The following is a 26880-nucleotide window of genomic DNA, read 5'->3' on the forward strand; positions in this document are numbered from 1 at the left end:
ATCTTTCAGTCTTTCTGAGCTAGCTTCTCTTAGGACATCTTAAGTGGTGACTAATGTGGCTCCAAGGGGCCCATGTCTCTAAAGGGCTTCAGGTAGCTGCACAGCGCAGGTCTCCCAATCCCTCTCCTCACAGTTGCAGAGCTAAAAGGACACTTGTCATTTTGAGCCCAGCTATGCCTCATTACTGAGTGGTTGTTAGCTTCTTGGATGTCAAGGGCTTACCTTAAATCTGCTCCCATCATCTTGAATAAAGTAGTAATCCACTGCACTAACTAAGCGTTTATCTTCATCTAAAATCTCCGTCTACAAGAGAAACAGTCAACATGGGCACAAAGTTATCCTCTACACAGCACAAGAGCCTTTTCCTCCTTCTCTGGGAAACTGAGCACTTTAAAAACAAAATCTTCCTCTACCTTGCATAAACACTACTGGCCCCACTCACAGGAACCGCATCATAACAGCCTCCAAATGGGAATTTCTCTATTTCCCCCTCATCTTTGAAAGCTTTATTCTTATGGGTAACAAGGATGCCCCTTACCTCAGTCTTCCCAGTGGCCTCTTTACGACCCAAAGAAGTTAGAGCGGAAAGCAGGAGAGCTACAAACAATCCCATCTCTACCTGTATTGCCCAGACAACAGGTTCCCGCTAGCTGTCACCTACTCTTCAGACAAGGGCTATGCCGCAAGGGGTGCAGCCACCCTCCTGAATGGAAAGAGGAAGACGGAGGAAAAGCACAGGTGCTTACAGGGTGCATGTTGATAAGCCAGCCTGTCTTCTCACCAGGCTCCTTGAGTCTCTCAAAACCAAACCGCAGATCCATCTTATCTGTCCACTGACTGCGCTCCAGGCGCTTGAGTGCCGAGACAGAGGTAGAGGGGCCATCGTCCCTGAGTGAAAGGAGAGAAATCCGGTCTCCGTTGATCATGACACTATCTACTCCCGCAGCCCTCAGTCTGCCTAGTGTAAGAATTTCGTTTGTGACATGGTAGGAGCACCCCTGAAAAACCTCACATTTGGCAAAATAGCTCATTAAGATAACAGGACTCAGGAAAAAGATGACTGGGGCAGAACCCTCAAAACTTGTTTACCTGTGTAACCAGAACACTAATAAAAACAACAGTCTTGGCTGGACACTGCTGCCTCATGGGATATTAAAAATGCACAAAGTCCAATACTGCAATCCTGAGCATTTATCCCAAAGAAAAGTCGCACTCATACAAAAAACTTGCATGTGAATGTTCATTGCAGCTTTGTTCATTACAGACAAAAAGTGGAAACAACCCAGATATTCTTCAACAGGTGAATAGTTAACCCATGTTATATCCTTCCCATGGAATACAATTCATTGACAACAAACTTACTGATACATGCAATAACCTGGATGGGTCTCAAGGGAATTATGCTGAGTGAAAAAGCCAACTCCCCCAAATTGCATATTTTATTCCACTTATATAGCATTCTTAAAATAACAGGTAGAGATGGAGAACAGATTAGTAGCTGCCATGAATGGGGGAAGGGAGGTGGCTGTGGCTATAAGAAGGTAGCACGAGGGATCCTTGGGACAGAACTGTTCTGCGTCTTGATTGTGGTAGTGGTGGTCATGAATACACAAAGTGTACAAAACTAAATACACACACACACAAATGAGCGTACATGCACTGCTGTATCATGTCAATTTCCTGGTTGTGACACTGCACTCTAGTTACATCAGATGTTACCACTGGGGGAAACTGGGTTAAGGGATCTCTGTGTAATTTCTTACAACTGCATAAGAATCTACCACTATCTCAAAATAAAAAGTTGTTTCTTTGTTTATTTATTTTTTAAATGTTAGTTCCCAAATTTAGTTTGTTTCTTGGAAAATGCAATTAACGGTATCTACCACACAGGATTTTCATGAGCATTAGAGACAATGAATGTAAAAGCACTTTGAAAAATGCCAAGTTGGCAGCACAGTATTATGTATGAAAAAAAGAATGACCAATGGAGTGGAGTCTAGTTCTACCAAAAAGGAGCAGTGATGATTAAATCACATGATGCACATGATGTGAGGACAGGATTCTTTGTAGCGAGTGGGTGCCTGATAAAGTATGTGTGATATTTACTAAAGATCAATAGAAACAGAGGGGAATATCCGTTTTTTCTCATCTACAAGGTAAAATTCTGTAATGTCAGAGTTATTTGAAATAACTTGAATGAACTAATTCACCTGTGTTTTCAAGTCATGTAATTTGAGTTGGAAAAATACTGACTGAACACTTTTCAGGTACCACCCTGTGCAAGGCACGTGGAAATAACGCACAGTACTCCTACACACACGGAGGTGGCTGCAGCACATCTGGGAAAGCGCATTTCACACTAGCAAAGTGCAACAAGGAGGTCTGCAGTGCCTGAGTGTATAGAGACAGCAGTGACCCAGGCTAGGCCATTTCCTCTTTTACCTGGTTTATAAACATTGAAAGGTAGCTTTAATTTCTATACAGCAAAGTCATTAGCCATGTTTTTACAGAGCTGTTTGTTTTAAATGCACAACATGAGAGGAGAGGTCCTGGTTTATGACTGCTGAGCACAGGAGAAAAGTGTAGCCTGCCACCCGAGATGGGAGGGAGGCCCTGGTGCAGGCGCTCAGATGACATTTTCTTCCAACAGAGCCAACAGTGCACACGTCTGTGCAACACTCCAGCCAAGAGCTCTTTCCTTCCCTACTGCGGATTCCAACCCCCTTGCCTAGGGAAAATTGCAAATGAACCAATATAATCTCCACATTTTACTGACATTCTCCTGTTTACCAACTACATATGAGCAAACTGGGGTTACAGAAACTCACCTGTTGTGGCAGAATAAACTGTACCTTAAAAACACGATATATCTTCTGGGACACCTGAATCTAGATGTCAGCAGAACCACATAGGGATAAAGGTGGGGATATAATATTGTTCTGTGTGAGAGGAACTATCTCAACGGACAAGGGAAATCACTTCTCAGCTCAGTACATCTGCTTCAAACTTGCCAAGCCTTTCTCTGGTTAGGATTTTGTAAATAACTCTTCATACAGATTTGATCATAAACCTTAAATTACGTACTTGACGAAGACTTTCCACCAACAGAACTATCCAAAACTGTTCTGATTCCAGAGGTTGGGATAATCCCAAATTGTTCACAATCTTTAACTCCACAGGTGTGATCCCATCTAGATTGACCAGAGTAATTATGGTTTATCTATCTTCAAAACAGAACAATTATTTTATTAGCATTCCAACTTAAAACACAAATGCTAGGGCTTCCCTGGTGGAGCAGTGGTTAAGAATCGGCCTGCTAATGCAGGGGACACGGGTTCGAGCCCTGGTCCGGGAAGATCCCAAGTGCCGTGGAGCAACTAAGCCCGTGCACCACAACTACTGAGCCCTCGTGCCACAACTACTGAAGCCCGCGCTCCGCAACAAGAGAAGCCACCGCAATGAGAAGCCCGCGCACTGCAACGAAGAGTAGCCCCCGCTCTCTGCAACTAGAGAAAAGCCCATGTGTAGCAACAAAGACCCAACGCAGCCCCCCCTTAAAAAAAAAAAAAAAACCTAGTCTCTTCTTTGAACTGCAGTTCCGAGATTCTGGACCCTGTATATTTTTGGCAGAAGGCCTATTTATTAGTTAAGCCAACTATATTCTGCACTCCTCAAAAATGTACAGCTAAGAATCGATATCCCTTGCCTTTCTTTTTTTTATTTTTTATTTTATTTATTTCTGGTTGCATTGGGTCTTCACTGCTGCGCGCGGGCTTTCTCTAGTTGCGGCAGGCAAGGGCTTCTCATTGCGGTGGTTTCTCTTGTGGGCAGCACGGGCTCTAGTTGCGCGGGCTTCAGTAGTTGTGGCACGAGGGCTCAGTAGATGTGGCTCACGGGCTCTAGAGCGCAGGCTCAGTATTTGTGGTGCACGGGCTTAGTTGCTCCGTGGCATGTGGGATCTTCCTGGACCAGGGCTCGAACCCATGTCCCCTGCGTTGGCAGGCAGATTCTTAACCATTGCACCACCAGGGAAGTCCTGGCTTTTTGTCTTAATGTAAATAAATGAGCTACTTTATAAACCAATGAGCAGAGAAAAATATGTATGCGTCTAGAGTGGTGCAGTCTAAGAAAGGAAGCAGTCTAAGAAAGCTAAATATACAAAATAGAGACCAGATTAAAAAAAAAAAAAAGATCTGAACTAAGCCTGTGCAGAATTCATGTCTTTAATTACTGTAACACATTTCACTAGTTATTAACTTATAAACAGAAGTGGTCAGAGAGTTGCTTAAGAAAAACTCCTTTGCCTGAAGGTAGTCCTTGGGTCTATCACCTCCACTTGAAGAACAGAATGACCTATTTCAAGATTAGGATCCTTATTTTTCACAAAAGATTACAGCCACCTGTGGTAGGCAGGATAATTGACAATCCGCCCCCTCCAGATGTCTATGTCCTAATGCAAGGAACCTGTGTTATCCTACATGACAAAAGGGAGTCTGCAGGTGTGATTACGTTCAGGATTTTGAGATGGGGATTATCTGGGTGGGCTCACTGCAATCATAAAGAGAGGGTCCTTACGCGAGGGAGCCAGAAATCAGAGCGAGAGACTGGAGATCTGACAGTGTTGCGTTTGAAGGTGGAGAAAGAAGCCTCTACGAGCTACAAAGGGCAAGAGAACAGATTCTCCCCTCAAGCCTTCAGAACGAAAGAAGCCCTGTCCCATCTTGAGTTTTAGGACTTCTGACCTGAGAATACACTGGTACAGTGTAAGCCACTAAGTGGTCGTCTGTTACGGCAGCAGTGGGAAACCAACACGCCACCACACGGGTATGGCATTAAAATCTCTGGATCCACCTTCAATCAAAACCGCAGAAAAACTGTATTCCAGGCCCTGCTAGAGAACACAGGTAACTTCAGTCTGAGGCCCAGATCTCCACCCAGTCAAGACTGAATGGAGTGCTACTTACGGAGGATTGCTCCCGGCCGTGCGGCGCTCTGTACTAGTAATACGTTCCTCCAAATACCCTGGGTTCTATCTTGGCATCAAGTGAGTTGGATTAAGTGGACTCGAAAACTGCTCACTTGGACCATACCGCCTCTCAAAACTTTTCTCAGGAGCCGCATAACTCACTTTTTACCCCGTGATAGTACAAAACCCGAACGACGGAGGCAACCGTAACAAAGACAACCACCGTTACTGAGCGTTTACGACCGGACCGACACTGTCCGAGCGCCGCGCCCGAAGTCCAAAGCGGCTCTTCCTACTCGGCAGCGGCGCCACACCGCGCTCAGGGCCGCCGGGCCCGCGCCAGGCAGCGGGCGGGACCGGGAGGCCGACGCTGCGCGCCTCCACCGCCGCGACTCGAGCACACAACGCGCCGACCGCAGCGCGCGCCCAGGGCTTGGGCGCCGACCCGAGGTTAGGCTACACCGCCTCGGCGCGCTCCTGGCGTGGCCCGGGGCTTCTCCCCCGAGGAGAACGCGCCCGCAGCGCAGCCCCGCACGAGCCCCGCTCCGGCGCGTCCCTCCCCACGGCCCCGCCCCAGAGACGCCCAGTCCCCGCTGAGCCGCCGCCGGGCCGCTCGCCGAGGGGCCCGGACACGGCGCCGACAAGGCGGCACCACCGGGACGAGGGGCGGCGGCGGAAAGACGCCCGACTCTCAACCGAGAGCCCACGTCGGGCGGCCGTGGGGAGCGCCCCAGGCGCTCTCGCCGCTGCTCGCGGAAGCCCCGCGCGCTGAGGAGGGGTCGCTCCCGCGCCGCCCGCCCCCCGCCCGGGAGGCCGGGCCACCCCTCACCGGCTAGCGTCGCCGTCCGAGCCCGGCTCCGCGCGCCGCCGCCCGCTGTTCCTCAGAACCATAACGCCGTGCTGGCGCCAACTCCGCTGCCGCAGCTTCCCTGTAAAAATTTGGCGCGCTCCAACCAACTCTCGCGAGAGACCGGAAGCTCCCCGCCGCCCAATCAGAAGGCTCGATGCGCCCCGCCCCGCCGAGCTCCAGTCGCCGCCGGCGCCCGAGGGGGAGGTGGCCCGTTAGGGACTCCCGGAAAAGTGCGCGGAGGCGCACGCCGCGCACCGAGGGGTGTGTCCCGGGAGGCACTGCGGAACGCGGCGGGGCGGGAAATGTCCGGCCGTCCCCGCCCCTTGCGCCGCACCCGGAGCCCAGTGGGGTTGGTGTCCCCGGCCGGCGGAGGCAATGGCGCCGGCGGCGTCGAAGCTGAGGGCCGAGGCTGACCTCGGGGCATTCCCACAGCGGGCGCTCGCCCAGTACCTGCGCCTCCTGCGGCTCTACCCGGTGCTCACCAAGGCGGCCACCAGGTCGGCGCGGAGCGGCGGCGGAGGGGACGGGGCCGGGCGGGGGGCGGCCCGGAGCTCGGACGGCCCGGTGACCCAGCCCCATAGGTGCATCCAACGTGGGGGTTTGAGCGTGAAAGGCAAAATCCCGGTGCGTCAAAATGACCCTCCAGAGGCCTTAAATTAACCAGAAAGCTCAGCACGTGCCGTTCTGTATATTCGGTTCCGAACCGCAACTCCTAGACACCCTAAAATGTGGACCCAGGGACCAGACTAAAGGAGTGCACGAGCCGAAGGACCCTGCAGATCTCGGGGCCTCCAGCCCCTCTGCCCCGGAGGTGACGGCCGTCCGGGGTGAATGGGGCCCGGGGGAGAAGCCTGTCACCCGCCAGCGTGCGCGGCGTCCGCTGCTACCTTACGGCTTGTTAGTACCTGCTCTTGTTTTGAGGACTAGAATGGACTAGAATGGGTTGAGGTGAACGCCTTTAGGAAGTGCGCGGGAAGCCTGGACGGGGTGGGAGGTGTTAAGGCTTGTTTTCTTTGGCAGCTTTGCATGTGGGAGAAAGCTGACACAGCGCCCTCTGTGCTCCAGTTAGGTCGGCCCTTTGATTTGGAGTACTGAGCTTTTTGTGAGACATCCCCCCTTCATTACTTTCAATTAATAGACTTTATAAGTTTGTCCCCTTTTATTAATCCAGCCTTTCATACATGTGCACAGCTGCTTCCTGTGTGGGGAGCATTAGCAGTGATTAAGATAAGTAAGTTCCTACCCTGACGGAGCTTGTATTCTAGTAAAGAACTAGACAAAAAGCAGATAAATGTATAACACAGATAAAGTGGCCAGGGCAGTTTTTATCTGAGGAGGTGACATTTAAATGGAGGCCTGAGGAAGGAGGGAGCAAATAAGGGAAGCAGAGGGGAGAGGGCACGGTGGGTGCAAAGGTCCTGAGGGAGGAGCTAGCTAATAATGGTGGAGTGGAGTGGGTCTGTGTCCCTGGAGAACATGAACAGTGAGCAAGGGGGAGGATGAGGAAGAAGAAGCCAAGGATCAGATCAAGAGGCCCCTTATTGTCCCTTCTGAGAATTTTTGATTTTATAGCTTAGAGAGCTTCTCAGAACGCAGCTATAGACCAAGCCTTTGAGCAACTGGGCCTTTTTATTTGAAAATTGTATTGTGATAATTGTAGATTCACATGCAGTTGTAAGAAATAATACAGGGAGATCCCTTGTATACTTTTCCCAGTTTTCCTCATTGGCAACATTCTGTAAAACTGTAGTACAGTATCACAACAAGGACACTGGCATGGATACAGCCCATAGGTCATATTCAGATTCCCCCAGCTTTTCTTGTACTCGTCCATGGGTGAGTGTGTGTTTAATTCCATGCAGTTTTATCACATGTATAGGTTTGTGTATCCACCACCATAGTCAAAATACAGAAAAGTTTCATCATAAGGATCCCTCCTGTTGCCCTTTTATAACCACACATGGTAACCTTTTGCAAAATTATAGGATAATATCACAATCAGGATATGACACTGATACCACCCACCAGTTGGAAATCTTACTGTGCTCCTGTGTGTGTATATTAAATTCTGCCGTCTCCACCTTTTCATGTAGGGACCTCACATTTCAGCTGCTCTGATAAGGGTTCATCTCTACCCATCCCCAGCATGTTCTTAGAACCGCCGTGCTAATTATGTGCAAGAACAGATGCCCTCCTGCACGTTTTCTGAATACCTCTCTGTCCACAGTGGCGTTTTGTCAGCACTTGGGAACTTCCTGGCCCAGTTGATTGAGAAGAAGCAGGAAAAAGAAAACTGCTCTCAAAAGCTAGATGTCAGAGGGCCTCTCAGATATGCCATTTACGGGTGAGTTCCATAAAGGGGCTGGTTTACCCAGTAGCAGGCTAAGTGCGACAAAGCTAGGATATCAAGACCTGGAATTATCTACCTCAGAAAAACAATTTTTTAAAAAGCATCGAAGTCATCGTGGGAGAAAGTCAGAATGGTGGATAACATTAGCTTCACTTATTTTATAGTTTCATTTGCTTTTTGTTTTGAATTGCATGGGTGAGGGTGGCCATCGTAATTGGATTGAGAAACCTGAGGGCAGATAGCTCACCTGAACCTAAAATCGGACTTCAAGACCCAAAGACCCTGAAAGAGGGAAACAGGCTCAAATATGGCCAGTTAGTTTCTGTTGTTATTTTCATAGCATAAACATCCAGAAAAGAAATACGTATCCTGAAAATTGTCATTTCTGAACCACTTTTTGAATTGCAAAAGCACAGAGATTCAGGAGTTTTACCTATTAAATCCACCCCGAGTTCTCTGGCCAACAATAGTGTTTGTATAGATGGATTATTTTGAAGTCTTTTGCAACAAGAATGATTTTTTTTAGTTCAAAATTCACAAATAAGATTTTTGTATTTGTAAGCATGCTAACTTGAGTTATCTCAGCTTTTTCCATTATGTCCTAAATCCCCCCAGAGAGGGGGAGTGTATCAGAATCACCTGGGAGGTCATCCAATCACAATTTTCCATCCTCAAGACTTCCGTTCTCTTCCTCCTGAGAAGCCCTGCCCTGGGCCACTTAACATTCTATGAAAGGGTAGGGAAAGACAGGGGAGAACTGCTTGTTTAAAGACTTTTCACTGTCGAGCTGGCAGGCCCCTGGGCCCTTGCCTATCTTTTGATTCTGGACTTTATGAAGCCTCAGGTCTGTTGTCCCTGTAGACGTGGTGGCTGGGTTCAGTTCTCTCCTGAGTACTCTGTGCTCTTTGCAATGAATAATCCTAATACAGACAAGCCAGTGCACAGCACCAGGTTTCAGCCCTGATAATGATCCAAGAGAAATTGATGACAAGCTGTGACACCAGGGATGCTTCCATTATTTACCGAGCACCTTCTCTGAGCCAGGCCCTGTTCTAGGCACTGTAGACATAGCAGTGGACAGACAGACACGACCCTGTCTTGTGGCGTTTACCTTCTAGGGGTGAAGAGAGGGCACTATATAAGCAAATGAGACCATGACAGTCAGTGATCAGTGCTCTGAAGAAAATGAAACAGGGCCTGGTGTAGAGAGTGGCTGGGATGGTGGTGGGTTCATTATTCAGGACAGTCGGAAGGAACTCTCCAAGCCGACGTGTTGAGAAGGAGCCAGCCATGTGACAACTGGGGTCAGGAACGAGCCTGGTCTGTCAGAGGCAAAAAAGAATGCTTGGAGAGGATTCATAGAAAGTGTATTTTCTAGAAGGGCCACACAGACCTGTGTGGTCAGTGCTGAGGGACTCAGGGTTTAGGGTTTGGGGGTGAAGCTGGCCCCAAGATGCGCGTGTCCAGCTCAGCCCCACCGCGGGCCTCAGGTTCTTTTTCACAGGGCCGCTGGGTCACTTCTTCTACCTCTTCATGGAGCACTGGATCCCTCCCGAGGCCCCCTTGGCAGGCGTCAGGAGGCTCCTTCGGGACCGCCTCCTCTTCGCACCCGCCTTCCTGTCATTGTTCTTTCTCGTCATGAACTTCCTGGAGGTTGGTCTCTGCCATAGACTCACGCAGGCCAGCTCTTCTCTGGCACAGGGATGCTGTGGTTGGAATTCAGAGTGTCTGTGAACTTTACACTCAAACTGAAGTTTCACCTTGTCCTCTGTGAACGTCAGAAGCAAAGCACAGTCGTATTAGCAGCACCTGTTGGCCTGCTGTGGCAGTCCCAGAGAGTGGGCTATCACACGTCCATTGTGTCCATTGTCACAGTTATAGCCCAGAGTATCAGTGATGCTTATCAGTCCTTACACCTGCTGGCAAGTCTCAGCACTGAATGTGTTAGTAAAGAAGCATATATACTGGTCTGTCATAAAATTTTTTCTGAATATTTTGATAGCTGTACTTCAGTATAATTGGTTTCTTTGTAATCCCACATATTTAATTTTATACATTACAAAACATGATTCTGAGAAGTGGGTCCATGGGCTTCGCCAGAGTGCCAGAGAGATCCATGGCACAGAAGTTCCAGCCCCCTAGTGGCCTTGCAGAAGCCTGTGCTCACTCAGGGTCTGGACATCACAAGTGCTCTGAAGAGGCTAACTTACCAGCGTAGACTTAACATCACAACAGAAGACTTGGGAGGTGTGTTTGCCCAACCTCACTCCACTAACTGGCTCCCTCACCATCCCCTCTCCACCTCCGTGCCCGAGACGTGTCATGTTCTGCTCTGAAAGTAATTCGTTCAACCCATCACAGCAGGTGAACGCTTCTCACTTGGGTTTTATTTTGAAACCTCACGTCAAGTTCTTATTAGTAAGGAGAACACCCATGCTGTCTAAAGTGACCCTGGTGGGCGGTAGAAAAGATGTTTAAACTTCACTGTGATTGCTAATAAGTCCCTGATAGTAAAAAGAAATATTTGGGAAGTCCTTAGGAAATCAGAGGTAGGAGAAAGTAGAGGGTGCCCATATTAGGAGTGAGGGTACCACAGCAGTTTCTCCCTTTTTTTCCTTCCAAATAGGAAGGGAGTATATTTCCATTAAAAAACAAAAACATTTGCCTCTAAGTATATGGCAAATGTTACCAAAGTGCATAAAGTCCCCACCACATCATGAGACATGTGGGACCACACTATCCATACGGCACACACACTGCAGGTGCTTCTGCATCCAGCATTCTGTGATCCAGAGGTCGTGTTACAGACTACAGACCGTTCCACCCACTGTATGCCTGTGCCTTTTGTGTAAGGATTCCCGCTTGGTTAATTCCTAGAATTGTGGTCCTACCAAGGCTGTCGTTTTCTGTCCTCCCTGCAGTGGTGCAGAATGATAGCATCAGCAGACATTTACTGAGCACTTGCCTTGTTCCAAGCTCCGCATCCAGTGCTTCAGGCCTTTGAGCCTCTCATCAACTCCACCTGACAGTTGAGGAAGCTGTGGCCTTCAGTTATTTGCAGGGTAAACACTGGCCTGAGGTCATGTAATGAGTCCATGAGTCAGGATTCAGACACAGGTTCTGTGACTCTTGAGAGCTCCTAACCCTTGTGGCTCTTCCCTCTGTGTGAAGTTTGTTTTCCTACACTTTTTTTTAAAAAATTAATTATTTAATTTATTTATTTTTGGCTGTGTTGGGTCTTCGTTGCGATGCGCGGGCTTCTCATTGTGGTGGCTTCTCATTGTGGAGCACAGGCTCTAGGCACGCGGGCTCAGTAGTTGCGGCATGCGGGCTTCAGTAGTTGTGGCTTGCGTGCTCTAGAGCGCAGGCTCAGTAGTTGTGGCGCATGGGCTTAGTTGCTCCGCAGCATGTGGGATCTTCCCGGACCAGGGCTCGAACCCATGTCCTCTGCATTGGCAGGTGGATTCTTAACCACTGCGCCACCAGGGAAGTCCCAGGTGTTTGTCTTTTAACTTCATATAAAGTTAAATTGTTTGTATAAGTTATATAAATAAAGGGTGTTATGGTGTCTTTCTCCATACAGGAGTTTAAAAAATTCATGCATTCAAATCTGTCATTCTTTTCCTTTGTAGGCTTCCTTAAAGGAAGATAATGGAAATATTCTCCTATATTTTCTCCTTCTACTCTTGTGATTTTATTTTGTACATTTTTTTTTTAATTTTTATTTATTTATTTATGGCTGTGTTGGGTCTTCGTTGCTGCGCAAGGGCTTTCTCTAGTTGTGGCAAGCGGGGGCCACTCTTCATCGCGGTGCGTGGGCCTCTCACTATCGTGGCCTCTCCTGTTGTGGGGCACAGGCTCCAGACGCGCAGGCTCAGTAATTGTGGCTCACGGGCCCAGCTGCTCCGCGGCATGTGGGATCTTCCCAGACCAGGGCTCGAACCCATGTCCCCTGCACCGGCAGGCAGACTCTCAACCACTGCGCCACCAGGGAAGCCCTATTTTGTACATTTTGATAGGCCCAAAGATAATAGAAATATTCTCCTATACTTTCCTCTAGTATTATGTGTTTGTTTTTAATATAGTGGGAGATATACTTCCGTCTTAGTTTTTTCCACTTAGATAGCAAACTGTCTCATTACCATTTATTGAACAGTCCCCAGTATAGTAAAATGTTAACTTTATCATATTCCAATTCCCATGTGTACAGGCCATTATCTGGACTCTTTGTTCTTTTGCTGGATTCTATTCATTTCCAAATTTCCATGTTTTGGTTTGTTTTTGGCTGTTGCTACTAGACTTTTTAATTGCCATAATTTTACAGCATTTTAAAAAATTTCTAGTAAGGTAAGCCTTCCTTTCTTATTCTTTTTCAGGATGGCTATTCTTATGCATTTATCCTTCCAGATGACATTTAGAATCAATTTATTGGGGTCTGTTTTTTTTTTTTTTTTTTTTTTTTAGGGGGTCTGTTTTTTAAAAGCTCCTGACAACTTTTGATTGGAAATGCATCAGCTTTGGAGATTATTTTGGAAAGCACTGACAGCTGAGCCAGCAGCAGAGCAGTTCTGGTGCCCAGACCCGCAGCGTGGATCCCACCGTCGTCAGCTCAGCGCTCAGGGGTCGTGGGCAAAGGTCACGCACAGTGAGCTGCTCTGAGGATTTTCCTCCTGGACTGTCAGCTCCGTGCTGCCCCGCTTGTCCGTATAAACGGAACAAATTGCAGTTTTAAAGAAATCATGGTGTCAGTCTTTGGGGCCCCGGTACTGCTCACGGTCTGCGTTCCCCCCTGCATTCCCCCCTCTCCAGGGGAAGGATGCGACCGCCTTCGCTGCCAAGATGAAGAGAGGATTCTGGCCGGCGCTGCAGATGAACTGGCGAGTCTGGACTCCAGTGCAGTTTATTAACGTCAACTACGTCCCTTTGCAGGTAAGGCCAGCCCGGCACCGCGGGGCCGGAGAGGGGCTTCGAGCTCCCCCAAAGCCCACCCCCGCCAGCCTTCTTTTTCTCGAGCCTCGGGGTCACCCCAAGTTCCGGATTCCTTCTGGGGCTTTCCTCTTCGCCCGGAATCGTTACCGTTCTGGATTCTGGCAGGCAAAGCGACATAGAAGGAGGGGCCTCCCAAGCGGGGTCCACACCGCGCCCCTTCGTCCCGGGCAGCGCTCGGCTTTCTAGGGCTGGATTGCAGCCCGCGCCCACGCAGCTGCGGGAGGGCAGCCTCACCTGCGGGGACGTCAGGGCCACAGCGGGGCGGGGCGGGGGGCTCTGAGCCGAGGGTCGGAGCGTCTGGGCGGGAACCTATGCAACCTATGCAAGCAGGACCGCGGGCCGCAGGCGGGCTGCGGTGAGGCCGCCCTCCGGTTTGCTGAAGGCCCCGCCAGTGTCCACTGTCTCCACACCAAGTACAGCCCATCTGTGTCCGGGTCCCAAGACCACTGCCGGGTGGACGGGCTCACGGCCTAGGTTTATGAGGGCCACGCAGCCGGGATGTACAACTGGATCCTGGGACTCCATTGCTGGCGCGCTGTGCTGCCTCCCTCCCTCCCCTGAGGGCCACACAGAGCAAGCCCTCACCCACCCGCAAAATGCAGGCACTCTGTGTTTCTGCCCAGGGTTTTACTGGGGGCTGGGCACATGGGCACCGCCCTCTGCACCAGAGTTCCCCAGGCCCCCGGAGGAAAGGCGGGAACCCGCATGAGATCCAAGTTCCCAGACACCAGCTGAGCACCAGCCTCTCAAACAGGCCTTTCCAGGGATTCCCAGGCCTCAGGCCTGCTGTGTTAACCCTTTTCTGCACACCATTTAAGTAACCTACCTGAAACTAGTTCATGCAGGCTGATTTCCATCCTGCTTTAGGGAGAGGAGAGAAAGAGACCTGGGGCAAGAGTCCCCTTGGGAAAGAGGTACCTTGCAAGGGTGGGAAGAGGGAGGGGACGGGCTTGGTAATCACACACACACACACACACACACACACACACACCCCCAAGGGGTAGCAGAAAACCAGAGGCAGTGATGGACAGCAATAGCTGATGTTGCAGGAAGTTAAAGCAAAATAAAAATCGGTCCATTTCCATTGGCTTTAAAAATGGCCTTCCCAAGAGCAACTTCAGTGTCTCGATGTGGCTGAAGCCAGATGGCTGAGAACTGATGAGTGGGTGGGGAGGTAGAAGATAAACTACAAGTCTAAAAAAGTCTCTCGGACGTTTGAGAAGCGGAGGGGAAAACGGCAGTTAGCAGTGGGCCAGGGGAGGAGAAGGCTTTGCGGCTAGGAGAGGAGTGGCCACGCTGCGTGCAGGTGGCCCCCGGGCTGCCCCAGTGCCGGGGGTGGGGGTGGGGCTGCAGCACAAGCAGAGAGGCACTTCAGGTGGAAGGCTCGCCTCCCCGGTGGGCACAGCAGAGGGGGGAGGTCCACTGTTCACTGGGGGCCCCGGCCACGCCTTGTCTTCCCTCTGGGAGGGGCGGGGTGGGGCAGGCTTGGGGGGACGGGTATTTTGAGGGGAGTAAAGAAGTGGTCACCTTGGTGCTGCGGAGGATAGGAGAGGAAGCTGATTGGAGACGGGGGAGCCAGGAGAGGCTGAAGACTCATGTGCAGGGGCCTGGGGCCTGGGGCAGGTGACAAGGCAGGAGGATCTAGGTTTTTCCAGGGAGTGCAACTGAGGAGCCAGAAGGGAAGGAAACCAGGGCTATGCACTGTGGGTTCTAAGGCATATAGAAGATGAAATAAAGACATGGGAAGACAGAACGGCTGAGGACGTGGAGGGGTCTATGGAAGGGAAAGTAGAGAGGCTGGAAAATGGAATCCTTCTGACTAGCTTAGGGACAGGGCTGCAAGCTTGGGGTCAGAGACCTTCCTAAAAGGTGGTTGCAGGCGAGTGCTTAAGGGGCAGGGAGTTTATTCAACAAATATATATTGAGCACCTGCTGTATGCCCTGGTGCTCTAGACTCTGGGGCTACAGTGATTAATGAGGTAGACCAGACTGCTACTTTCATGGAGCTTATGTGCCCGGGAGACTCAGTAATTGACTAAAGGTGATTTCAGGTGGGAGTATGCCTGTCCGATCATAGAAGCAGGGTGATGGCATAGGATGGGTTAGAGTGAAGAGGAGGTCGTGGAGTTGTCAGGGAGGAGCCGGGTGAAGCCACCTGCATGCTGACTGGTCCTGGAGTGAGAGGCTGAACCACAGCTGAAGTGCTCGGTGAAGGACTATTTTCCCTGCTGTCCCGTAAACATCATCAGGCGGGGACTGTCCTCCTCACCCCTCTCTGCTGCGCCCCTAGCACAGTGCCTTGTACGCAGTAAAGGCTCAGCAAATACCGCAGTGGGTGCATGGACTGACCAGCGACTGAGCTCTGTCCTGGGGGGTGGGTGCCTGATAAGTGTGCCCAGGCCCTGCTCTTACTGCGGCCTGTGTTCTCTCTGGCAGTTCCGGGTGCTCTTTGCCAGCTTGGCGGCTCTGTTCTGGTACACCTACCTGGCCTCTCTGGGGGAGTGAAGACGACCGGGAGAGGTCCTCAGACACACTGACGTCGGGGGGGGGGGAGGGGGGAGGGGGTGCGGGGTGAGAGAGCAGGGACAGCCCAGCCTGCCTCTAGATCATGTGATTTGAGACGACCCTAAAATGATGGACGGAGAAACAGAAATCTCTGAATGTCAGGATTCATTTTTAAAAAGGTAGTCACTGCCCTCAGGTGGTGCTCCCCTAAGAAACGTAAAATACAGTAGAGATGATTTCACTGCTCACCTTGGACTGAATTAGGATCACAATAAACTATAACGTAGCTTTTTCAGTGGTGATTTTAATTTCTCAGAATAATTGCTGTTGCTTTGAAAGAAATGGGTGATGAGGGCTGCCCTCAGATTTTTTAAAACGTTTAAAAAATTGTGGTAAAATATATCACAATACTACTGCTTAGCTACCTGGCCCCATAGGACAAGGGCACCTCTAGACCAGGACTTGCCCTGACCTTCTGAGAGGCCCTGTATGCCACCCTTTCAGCTGGGTCTGCTCTCCTGTTGTTCATTTACATTAGCCCTCCCTCCCTGCTTTTTCATTCTTAGAACATTCCTTCCTGATTGTCTCCCATCCTTATTTCATGAATACAATATCCCTTGGGATCTTAATTATATATTTTTTGAATTTTTTTCTGTCTCGCGTGCTGTTTCTATTTTCTCAGGGTTTTTTTTTTTTTTTTCCCCTGTTTGATCTTTGTGTTACCCTATCAGCATTTCCTGAAATGTTTATTGATCCTTTTCTTTCTCTTTTTTTTTTTTAAGATTTTTTTTTTTGAAGTGGAGCATTTTTAAAATCTTTATTGAATATGTTACAACATTGCTTCTGTTTTATGTTTTGGTTTTTTGGCTGAGAGGCATAGTTCCCTGACCAGGGATCAAACCCACACCCCCTGCATTGGAAGACAAAGTTCTTTGTTGTTGTCATTGTTGTGCCAGGTCTTAGTTGCAGCTCGCCGGCTCCTTAGTTGCGGCATGGGGGATCTAGTTCCCTGACCAGGGGTCAAACCCGGGCCCCCTGCATTGGGAGTGCGGAGTCTTAACCACTGTGCCACCAGGGAAGTCCCTGAAAGGCAAAGTCTTAACCACTGGACCGCCAGGGAAGTCCATGTTGATCTTTTTTTTCTTTTTTAAATTTATTTATTTATTTATGGCTGCGTTGAGTCTTCGTTGCGGTACGTGGGCTTCTCATTGCAGTGGCTTCTCTTGTTGTGGAGCATGGGCTCTAGGCGCGCAGGCTTCAGTAGTTGTGGCTTGTGGGCTCTAGAGCACAGGCTCAGTGGTTGTGGCTCACGGGCCTAGTTGCTCCGCGGCATGTGGGATCTTCCTGGACCAGGGCTCGAACCTGTGTCCCCTGCATTGGCAGGCGGGTTCTTAACCATTGCGCCACCAGGGAAGCCCGGGACCCAGTTTTGTTGGGGATCACCCATTTTCAATAACTGAGGTATTTTCTCCTGGGCTGGTCAGTTTACCCAGAGAGGAATCTTTTCATTTCTTGCCCAGGGTTGGGGGGTGGGGCAGGGAGCGTGGTGGCTGTAGGGGAGCATGGTATAAGCACAGTGGCCAACATGCTCGTGGCTAACTGGAGAAAAGGGGTTCGAGTGCTACTATTAGTATGCGAACTTCGTATAATTTCATCTTTATTACTGCAGCCCAGTCTCAGCTGTCAGGTGTTCTCAAATCCAGAGCCCCTCTGGTTCAGAACTTCTGTAATGAAAGTTCTCTAGTCTTCTGCCATGTTGGAGGTGAGGCAGTCACCTGAATACACTGGGGATGGAGGGGATGAAGAGTGCAACCTCTCAGGTTTTCAATCAGTCCTGCTGTGTCCTCAGAGCTCAGAGGTGGGGCTAGTAACTGTAACTGGCCAGGCTCTGCCAGACTCACCGGAATAGATGAACTTGCTTCTTGGCTTCCCTCAGTGCAGGCAACAGATATTCCATCTCCTCAGATCAATAACAATCCGATTTCCAGCTTCCAAAATTTTGTCAGCTGATCTCTTGGCTTTGTTTCTTCTGTGAACTCAAGTATGTCCTTGTGGATTTGTCTTTCTAAATTTTTTTGCTATCATTTTAATAAGCGACCTCCTGGAAGAAGGAGACATAAGTATATGGGTTCAAGACACCATGCTTAAGCAGAGGTCTGGGTATTTCTGTGGAATACATTCATTCTTCAAAATCCAGAGTGACTTTTAAGAATGTAAATCAGATCGTATCACTTCCCCATTTAAAAGTCTGCCAAGATGATCCAGCAATTCCACTTCTGTGTATACACCCAAGAGAACAGAAAGCAGGGACTTGAAGAGGTATTTGCACACCCATGTTCACAGCAGCGTTATTCACAATAGCTAAAACTGGGAAACAACCCAAATGTCCATTGATGGATGAATGGATAAACAAAATGTCGTCCATCCATACAATGGAAATTCATCCTTAAAAAGGACATTCTGACACATGCTACGACTCAGATGAACCTTGAGGACATTGTGACATAATCCAGTCCGCAAAGGACAATACTGTCTGACTCTACTTCTTTGGGGTCCCTGGAGCAAATTCATAGAGACAGGAAGTAAGATGGTGGGTGCCAGGGGCTGAGGGAAGGGGAAGGGGAGTTAAGTGTTTAACGGGGACAGAATTTTAGTTTGGGAAGATGAGAAAGTTCTGGAGAGGGATGGTGGTGATACTTGCACAACAAAGAGAATGTGCTTAATGCCCCTGAGCTGTACACCTAAAAGACGGTTACGATGGTAAATTTTGCGTTATGTGTATTTTGCCACAGTAAAAACAAGGCAACCGGCAAACCCTGCGGGAGTTTCCCGGTTCACTTAAACCAGAACCCCAAGTCATCTGCGGGGCACGGGTTCCCCCTGGGCTCTTCCCGCAGATGACCTGGCCCAGCCGCCCGGCGCCGGCTTCGGTGCTCCCGTCGCGGCCCCGCCCAAGCGGCTCCCCGGGGCGCCGCGTGCTCGAAGGCAGGGACGACTCCCGCCCCGGGCCCCCCGCAGCGGGTCGAGGGAAGGGTCTCAGAACCACCGCCCACCACCGGGCTCCGCCTTCGTTCCCGGAAGTCGCCCGCGGCGGGCAGGGCCATCCCGGCGACTCCCGCGTCTCCCGCGCAGCCCGGCGGCCGGAAGCGCACGCCCGCGCGAAGCCTGTCCCTTGCGGCGCGCCGTCCGAGGCCGACAGCGCCTGCGCGGAGTCGACGCGCGCCCGCCTGGGACGGGCCGGCATGGCGTTCCGGCAGGCGCTGCAGCTGGCGGCCTGCGGCCTGGCCGGGGGCTCGGCCGCCGTGTTCTTCTCGGCGGTGGCAGTGGGGAAGCCCCGGGCGGGCGGGGACGCGGAGCTGCGCGTGGTCGAGCCGCCGGCGTGGGCGGGGGCCGCGCGCCCCGGGCCCGGCGTCTGGGACTCCAACTGGGACAGGTGCGGGGCTGGCGGCGGGAGCCTTCCTGGGCCCTGGCCGTCCCGGCCGGTCGGTGTGGTCGGTTCCGCGCAGGGGCGGGCGGGGCAGGCTTGCGTGCGGGTTTCTCTTTCGGTTCTGGCCGCAAGGGTGGCTGTGGACGTGGGGCGTCCTTCGACCCCTCTTCTGAGCGCCAGTTTCCTCGTCTGCACAGGGGGTCGTTTTGAGTAAGGAGCACCGTGATGCCAGGGACAGTGCCCGGCGCACAGGGAAGGCCGAAGTGGTCGTTTTCTGTCCTAGACGGAGGGCTTGGACCTTTGTAGGGCTCTTGTCCTTGTTTCCGTCTCCCAACTTCTGAATCCTCAGATTGGTCCCATATTTGCGATACAGCTGAGACGGCGACGTGGAGATGGGCCCTGGCAGGGGCCTCCGCGGGGCGGTCTCGAGGGGACAGGACCAGCAGCCATCTTGAGTAGGAACATGAGGTCCAGGGGTCCCGGTCCCACCTGGCCGCGCGCTGTCAGTGTTCTTACTGCGCCCTTGGAGTGTGGCTCCTGTGATCAGGAAGCAATTTTTAGTCTTACTTAACGTTAATTAATTTAAATTTAAAAACCAGAGCAGTGCAGATCTTAAAATACTCTATTGAAACGATAGTATTTTTGGTATGCTGGAATAAATAAAGTGAGTTACTGACATTTCACCTGTTTCTTCCTGCTTTGTAAATGTGGCCACTTGGAAATTTTAAATTACGTATGTTGCCGGTGTTGTGTTTCTATTGGACGCCCCTGCTCTGGGTTGTGGGATGGTTTACCCAGTCCCAGCTCTTTACTCCTTGACACTCTTGAGTGTGGGGCACAGATCCAATATTTATTGCTGGCCTAGTTGTATCGGGAACTTCATAGGTATTCTTTTTAACCTTTAATTTTTAAAAGGTAAACTTAGCTTAGAATCGTCTTGTATTTACAGAAAAATTGCAAAAGATGATAGAGTTCCTGTATACTCCACACCTAATTCCCTCTGTTGTTAACACCTCACACTAATATGGGACACTTGTCACAGTGAACCAGTATAGATACGATATTATTAACTGACGTCTGTACTTTATTGAGATTTCCTCAGTTTTTACATCTTGTGCATTGTGTCTTCCCGGATCCCACAGGACAGTCAGGCTTTGGCAGTTTCTCAGACTTGACTTGTTTTGATGACTTTGACAGTTCTGAGGAGGGCTGATCAGGGATTTTGTAGACTGTTCCTCAGTTGGGATTTGTCTGTTTTTCTCATGATTAGACTGGGGTCATATTCTTTTTTTCAAACATCAGTACAATCTTGTGAATTTCTTGGGCCTTTTTAAGGAAACAGTCACTCTGAGGTTAAAGGACTGACTTGAGGTAGAGCCAGACTCCAGCCTTGTTTGAGGCCAACATGCTGTATTTGCTTGCCAAGTCTAGATTTATGGGGGGGTGAGGGGGGTGGTGTCCATGCTAGAAAGTAACAGGGCCTCATCCAGTGAGATCTCCAGCCTCTTCCTGAGGAGCCAGGCTTCCTGCATCTGTGCCTGTAGGTTCCAGATGTCTTCTCTGGCTCAGTCCCAGCTCCCACGTGACTGCCAGTGTGGCATCTCGGCTTGGTCATGTTACAGGCACCCCAGGTTCGCACGGCCCAAGCAGAACCCATGAATTCACCATTATTCCCCTCAAAACTTATGCTTCCAGCACTGCCTCAGCTGAGTACATTCTTTTCCCAGCTCTGCCGGTCTCACAGGCATTTCATTTCTATTAACTTGAGGTCCACGAGCCACCAGAGTGCCTGTCTTCACCAGACTTGGTCGTTTCTCAGCATCTGTGCTGCTGCTACTCCCTCCCAACCCCCATCAGCTCCTTCCCAGCGTTCCAGCAGGGCCATCCAGGGGGTTTCCGTGGGAACGGGAACAGTTTCCTCTCTGTCCGATGTGATGCCCACTATCCCACGTGCTACTAAGCGTTGAAAATGTGTTTAGTGTGATTGGGGAAATGGAGTTTTAATTGTATTTAATTTTCATGATTTTGAATTTAAGTAGCCACGTGGTCAGTGGCTACTATTGGGCAGCACAGCGTCCCTGTCTGCGAGGCCACCCTGTGGGCATTTCCCACCTGCCGTTCCACAGACACTCCTTCCTCTTCTCTGCGTCCCTGGTCTCCTTGCTGTGACTGTCAGTCTCCTCACAAGGACGTGGGTGGCACAATAGCTTCACTTGTCTGTTCTGTTCACATCCAGCCGCCCAGTGCGGGCCTGGCGCCAAGGGAAGGGGAGGCGCTGGCTCCTCCCCTGTGCCTCCCCAACCCGGGAAGCCTCTCTGTGAGAAAGACTGGGGGTGACTTGTGAGCAGGGGCACAAGGGCAGGGACACACCGTCTTGTATTTCTGCCTCAGGAGAGAACCGCTGTCCCTGGTCAACCTGCGGAAGAGGAACCTGGAGCCCGGAGAAGAAGAGCTGGCGTCCAGGCTGGACCACTACAAGGCCAAGGCCACACGGCACATCTTCCTCATTAGGCACTCCCAGTACCACGTGGACGCCTCCCTGGAGAAGGACCGCACGCTGACGCCCCTGGGTACGTGGCTGGGCCCGCCCGCAGAGGCCAGCCTCCTTGAAGGTGCCCTTGGGGCGCTGGGCCTCTCTGGACCTGTGTCAGTTGTTCTCGGCCCAGATGCGAGCCTTGTCATTATTAGTAATAATCAGCCAAATCTGACACAGGCTTTGAAAACGTCCTCAACTTTAACGATGTTAAGGTGGATCCTGCCTGCAGGCACAAGGCCCTCTGAGGTGGTGCCGCCCGGCGCCCCGTCCGGCTTGACCTGGTTGCTGGAGAGCCTTCCTCGGAGGCTGCCTCATGAACGGTGGCGGGTCTCAGCAGCCCCGCGCGGAGGGCGCCTGTGGCAGTTTCTCGCTGCTGTGAGTGGCACTGCCGGGCACTCGTCCCGCCTCGGTCTTTGTGCTCATGTGTCTGTAGGAGAAATTCCTAGCAAGGAAACGCAGGGAGGTTGGAGATAGAGTTTACATTTTAAAAAACCTCTCTGTTGAATGAGATAGCACCCATTTGTGTGAAGGGGCTTGCTGGCCTGTCCTCGGGCACGGGTGGAAGTAAAGCTGCATCTGTGGTATCGTGCATCCAGCTGAAACTGACTTTCCAAGGGCATTTCTACTGGATTCTAAGATACATTTGAGGAAAAGCATTTGTATTTGCACCCAGGCCACAGCAGTGCTAATCTGTCCGTCCTCAAGTGTTGACACCTGGTGGTGGTGATTGAGCGGCGCGTGGTCACTGGCGCACTGACACCCAATCTTTGGACAAAGTTGAGTAGGAATGGTGTGAGGGACCCAGAAATAGTAAACAGGACCCCACCCAAACTTCAGCCATCCTCAACCATGGCCGTTGTCTTCAGTGTTTTTTCTGTATGGGGCTGAAGGTGGCTGGTTTGTCTCATTGATTTTACCTGTTGAAAGCCTGGCCCCTTCCTTAGGCCTGAGCCCTGGGAGGGGCTGCCCGTCTTGTCCCCCACACCTAACGGTGCTTGGTAAGGACTGAAGTATTTGTGAAGTAAACAGGGACTGCGGCGACGTGTAATTCTCCAGTGTATTCCACCTTCAAGGTCGTGAGCAGGCTGAACTAACCGGTCTCCGACTTGCAAGCTTGGGGTTGAAGTTTAATAAAATCGTCCATTCCTCCATGACCCGTGCAATAGAAACCACTGACATCATCAGCAAACACCTGCCAGGTGAGTGCCAGGCGGCCCCGGGGCGGCTGCTCGTGAAGGGGCGCTGAGTCCTGTGTTTCTCTGCAGGCGTCTGCAAGGTCAGCACAGACCTGCTGAGGGAAGGCGCCCCCATCGAGCCTGACCCCCCCGTGTCTCACTGGAAGCCGGAGGCTGTGGTAAAACCCCCCCCCCCGGGCGGCCTCCACTGCACCCCTGGGCTCCTGGCGGCGGTGGCCCACGCACTGCCTCCATACGGACGATCCCTCCTTCTGCCCCCAGCAGTATTACGAGGACGGGGCGCGGATCGAGGCCGCCTTCCGGAACTACATCCACCGGGCGGACGCCAAGCAGCAGGAGGACAGCTACGAGATCTTCATCTGCCACGCCAACGTCATCCGCTATATCGTGTGCAGGTGAGGCCCCAATGGCGCCCGCGGCCCCGCCTCCGGCCTTTGCCCCGCCCCCGAGAGGCCCCGCCTCCCCACCGCGGCCCCGCCTCCCGCCCCTCCCCCGCTGGCCTGTGCCCCCAGCACGGCCCCGCCTCCGCCCTCTTCCCGCCAGCCTGTGCCCCCATCACGGCCCGGCCCCGCCTCCCCACCGCGGCCCCGCCTCCCGCCCCTCCCCTGCTGGCCTGTGCCCCCAGCACGGCCCCGCCTCCCCACCGCGGCCCCGCCTCCCCCCCACTTCCCGCCGGCCTGTGCCCCCAGCACGGCCCGGCCCCGCCTCCCCAGCGCGGCTCCCCCTCCTCCTGCCTGACGGTGCCCGCCAGGCCCAGCCGGTGATCTGGTAGAACGGCTTTCTCACGACTGCATGTTTTTGGGGGGAACAGACCAGACTGAGGTGCCCCCCGTGGGCGGCCTTTCCCGGGCGATGCTGACGTGGTCGCTTGGTTCAGGCGCTGTGCGCGGTCGTTCCCGCTGCGAAGTCACACTTTGTAGGAGGCAACGCGAACGCCCGTTTCCCTGACGTCCCCCGACTGGTTTCAGCACCTGTCGATGGCTCCTGCCCCCGTGGTTGCTCAGTGGTGTTTGCTTAATGGTTTCGTATGTCCCTTTTATTAATTGGAATTTTTGCGACGATGGCCTCACGGATCTGTTTTGTGCGGGGTGATGACCCGTGAGCCCGTTAGTCACCTGGCTGCGCCGGCTGCTCCCGCAGGGGCTCCTGTGTCCGTGGGGCGACCACGTCCCTTCGTCCTGGCCCCAGGGGTCCAGGGCCCTCGCGGTGATGCCTGCGCTGAGCCACAGGCGGCGTCACGGAGGGCCCTGGGCCTGGGAAGGCCAGCCGGGTGCTCGTGGGTTTGACCACATCCCACTTAGTGCAAGTGAGAACCCAGCCTCCGCCGGGTCCATTGAAGGTGCTCAGCAGGTGCTTCAAGAGCTGAGGGGTCCCCTTCTCACGAGGGCCCGTTCGTTTGCCCTCAGGCGTCGCCCGCGTGGCCCGGGGCGAGCAGCCCTGCGCCAGGGGAGCAGGCGCGGCGCCAGGGTCCCAGCCAGGTTGAGCGCTGCCAGGAGGAGGGGCTGGGCTTCGGGGGCAGCCCGAGCCCGTGTGCCGCTCAGGGCGACTTCGGGACTGTGTGAACCCACGTCCTCCCATATCCCGGGACAGCACTGACCCAGTGTCACCGGGAGCGATCCCAGTGCTGAGGGCCGGCCGGAGATGTCGGGGCCGGGAGCGGCCTGTGCCCCCGGGACACGTGAGGGCGCTCTGCTCCCTAACTTAGGGCTTTTGAAAGCGGTGAGGGTGACGCTGAGCTTTGAAAGAGCAGCATGTAGGTAGTTAATTCTTCAAGTCGGCAAAACTCGACAGAGAGAGTGCCAGTTAATGGCAAGTCACAGGGATGCCACTTGTGCACCCCAGTGTCCTGGGGCATAAAGGGGTCCGGTGGCTCGGACGGAGGCCATAGTCGTACTGGGCTTTTCAGCAAATACTAACTGTGCCTAAGAAGCGTTAAGAGCATGGAAATGCTCCGGGGTTGTGAGTTGCCCCTGCCGCACCGTCTGGCTGCCCCCGTCCCCTTTTGGTGACACTGGAAGAACAAATTCAGTTGCATGCATTTGTTAACCAGTGTGTTTGTGACTCACATGCAAGCCTTGAGTTGGGTTGATCCCCCGTCCCAGAGGGGCTGGGCTGTCACCTCCCCCTTGTTTGATTGATGGGTTGGCATCCACCCGACAGCTCCTTCCTCTGTGAAACCCCTTTTGAAAATGGGAGGGACTTGCAGGTGTTGGCCCCAACCCCAGGGAAGGCCCCTGAGGCCTTGTCATCTGGGGTGGGCCCTTCCTAGCCTGTGCTCTCTCCTCCAGGGCGCTGCAGTTCCCTCCAGAAGGCTGGCTCCGCCTTTCCCTCAACAACGGCAGCATTACCCACCTGGTAGTCCGGCCAGATGGCCGAGTGGCTCTCAGGACCCTCGGGGACACGGGGTTCATGCCTCCTGACAAGATCTCCCGCTCCTGAGGGCCGCCTCGAGGCCCCGCTCTCCTTCTCAGCCCCCTGCCGGCCTGGTGTGGGTGCCACCGAGACCGCGGGCTCCTCCCCTGCCCCCCACCGGCCGCGCCACGGGGCCGGCGCTCCAGGGCTCTGGGGCGCGGCGGCTGGAGAGAAGGCGGCTCCACGTTGCGGTGCTGCAGCACTGAGCTTCTGGCCCAGGATGGAGAAGGGAAGCGCTCAGGTCAGATCAGCTTCGTCTCTCGCAGTGTCTCTGCCTCACTCTCGTCCACCAGGATGAGCCCGTGGGGTCTAAGCAGGCCTGTTTCAGGGACTGGACGAGGCCTGCAGATGCCGTCCCCGCAGGGGCCGCGGCAGACACCGCAGCGCGCCGTCCGTCAGCAGAGCCCGTCAGGCAGGAGGAGGAGGGCGCCCGTGCTTCTTCCATTCGTAACTTATTTCGCTGCTTACACTCTTTTTTCATTGCCTAGAACTCTTTGTCACTTAAGTTTTTATTAATTGAAGATTTTCCTCATCTGGTTCTTGCTTTGAAAACCCATTTCTCACTCCCGAGTCACACAGCCGCTGTTGGATCTGAACTCACGTGTGGTGCTAGGCCTTTCCGGACACAGAGGAGGGGCACCTTGGCAGGTGAGGGAGGTGACTCGACCTGCTGGTCTTGTGGGAGGGGCCGGGCAGTGATGGCCCAGGAGGGGCCCTGTTTCAATAAAGTGTCTGGCTGACAGTTCAGTCCTTGTTTGCCTGTGGCTATTAATCTTTTATGCTTGTGGATTAGAATATGTAGATACGATGTGTCCATCCCAAATCTCCATTTATTTAGGAGAAAGTACAATTTCTATGAAGTGGTTATGAATATTTTTTGCAATCAGTGCAACTAATTGTGATATTTGATCCATTTCTGTCAATTTTGGAAATAACTACAAAATGAAATTTTGTTTTTACTGGTTTTTCAAAGTACTAATTGTGAATGTTTTAAAGGAAACAGGAAGCCTGTGCAGCACGACCAACAGCAGCCCCACACTTGCTGAGATAGTTTCAGCAGAAAGCTCTCTTCCCCAGTCTTTTGTGCACCCTGCGCTGACAGTTTTGCAGGGTGTCTGCCCACCAGGGGCCTCAGTGAGAGGCCCTGACCCAGGACAGTGAGCTTGGTAAGTAAAAGCAGCAAGCACACACCATTCTGTCGAAATAGTTCCGACAAGTTAGCCAGGGGCTGTGCTAATGTCTGAGACCAGAAAAGCCAGAGGCGGCACCAGGTGTCTTGCCTCGGGCGCTGTGAGGCCCCGCAGCTGAGCCCTGGGCCCCCGGCCCCTCGGGCTTGCGCGGCCACCCTGCTGTCCTGTCTGCAGACCTGGCTTTTCCATGGCGTGTCCCCCCTTTACACTTGACCTTTGAGAAGCAGGGCAGCATTTTAGAAACAGGAAAGGAGCCCTGGAGCGGGACAGTGGTGTTCGGATGGGGTCAGTTAGTTACAGGGGCCCAGGGATGTCACACTGGAAACCGCCCCGAGGTAGGATAGATGACCGAGAACTTCTGAAACATCGGGAACGTCGTCCTAAGTTTGACCAAAATGGAAAACCACGCCAAGAGCCCTTGGAACAGGAGGGATCCTGAACTGACAACAGTAGGAACAG

General features: G+C 52.4%; 3 protein-coding genes across 10 annotated transcripts in view; 2 read left to right on the forward strand and 1 right to left on the reverse strand.

The window, feature by feature from the left end:
• POLE (DNA polymerase epsilon, catalytic subunit) overlaps positions 1-5950 on the reverse strand; it is a 55233-nt gene extending 49283 nt beyond the window's left edge. For 3 of the 4 annotated variants that reach the window (XM_082355369.1, XM_082355367.1, XM_082355370.1), the window contains exons 1-3: positions 5796-5950; positions 747-888; positions 223-303 (exon numbers count right to left, since the gene is read on the reverse strand). In XM_082355369.1, the coding sequence (XP_082211495.1) occupies positions 223-303; positions 747-888; positions 5796-5857 (285 nt within the window). In that variant the 5' untranslated portion in view covers positions 5858-5950. Of the gene's footprint in view, positions 1-222; positions 304-746; positions 889-4964; positions 5221-5795 lie in introns of those variants that run through there. The other variant, XM_082355368.1, reaches the window with a different exon arrangement.
• Positions 5951-6052: 102 nt separating this feature from the next.
• PXMP2 (peroxisomal membrane protein 2) lies at positions 6053-15955 on the forward strand. Its single transcript, XM_082355407.1, has 5 exons — positions 6053-6313; positions 8044-8160; positions 9657-9819; positions 12976-13095; positions 15592-15955. The coding sequence occupies exons 1-5, from the start codon at positions 6192-6194 to the stop codon at positions 15658-15660; spliced, it is 591 nt and encodes a 196-aa protein (XP_082211533.1). The 5' UTR covers positions 6053-6191; the 3' UTR covers positions 15661-15955.
• A 2894-nt stretch (positions 15956-18849) lies between these two features.
• Positions 18850-25978, forward strand: PGAM5 (PGAM family member 5, mitochondrial serine/threonine protein phosphatase). Of its 5 annotated transcripts, XR_014234406.1 has the most exons (7): positions 18850-19093; positions 21479-21657; positions 22697-22822; positions 22889-22977; positions 23081-23214; positions 23697-23844; positions 25108-25243. XR_014234406.1 is itself a non-coding variant. In XM_082355403.1 (6 exons), the coding sequence occupies exons 1-6, from the start codon at positions 18903-18905 to the stop codon at positions 25256-25258; spliced, it is 870 nt and encodes a 289-aa protein (XP_082211529.1). In that variant the 5' UTR covers positions 18852-18902; the 3' UTR covers positions 25259-25978. The 5 variants fall into 5 exon arrangements, 4 of the variants coding, with proteins under 4 accessions (XP_082211531.1, XP_082211532.1, XP_082211529.1 ...); XM_082355403.1 differs by lacking the exon at positions 23697-23844 and having other exon boundaries at positions 18852-19093; positions 25108-25978; XM_082355404.1 differs by lacking the exon at positions 23697-23844 and having other exon boundaries at positions 18852-19093; positions 23084-23214; positions 25108-25978.
• The last annotated feature ends 902 nt before the right edge of the window (positions 25979-26880 follow it).

The sequence above is a fragment of the Balaenoptera borealis genome (genome assembly GCF_965194805.1).
Source record: "Balaenoptera borealis genome assembly, chromosome: 14".
Lineage (NCBI taxonomy): Eukaryota > Metazoa > Chordata > Mammalia > Artiodactyla > Balaenopteridae > Balaenoptera > Balaenoptera borealis.

Bases quoted from the DNA above. Each gene is read 5' to 3' on its own strand.
- PGAM5 (XM_082355403.1), top strand. From the start codon at position 18,903: ATGGCGTTCCGGCAGGCGCTGCAGCTGGCGGCCTGCGGCCTGGCCGGG. The intron at 21,658-22,696 runs GTACGTGGCTGG...TCCACCTTCAAG, and splicing joins CCGCACGCTGACGCCCCTGG to GTCGTGAGCAGGCTGAACTA. The intron at 22,823-22,888 runs GTGAGTGCCAGG...GTTTCTCTGCAG, and splicing joins CATCAGCAAACACCTGCCAG to GCGTCTGCAAGGTCAGCACA.
- PXMP2 (XM_082355407.1), top strand. From the start codon at position 6,192: ATGGCGCCGGCGGCGTCGAAGCTGAGGGCCGAGGCTGACCTCGGGGCA. The intron at 8,161-9,656 runs GTGAGTTCCATA...CGCGGGCCTCAG, and splicing joins CTCAGATATGCCATTTACGG to GTTCTTTTTCACAGGGCCGC. The intron at 13,096-15,591 runs GTAAGGCCAGCC...TCTCTCTGGCAG, and splicing joins TCAACTACGTCCCTTTGCAG to TTCCGGGTGCTCTTTGCCAG.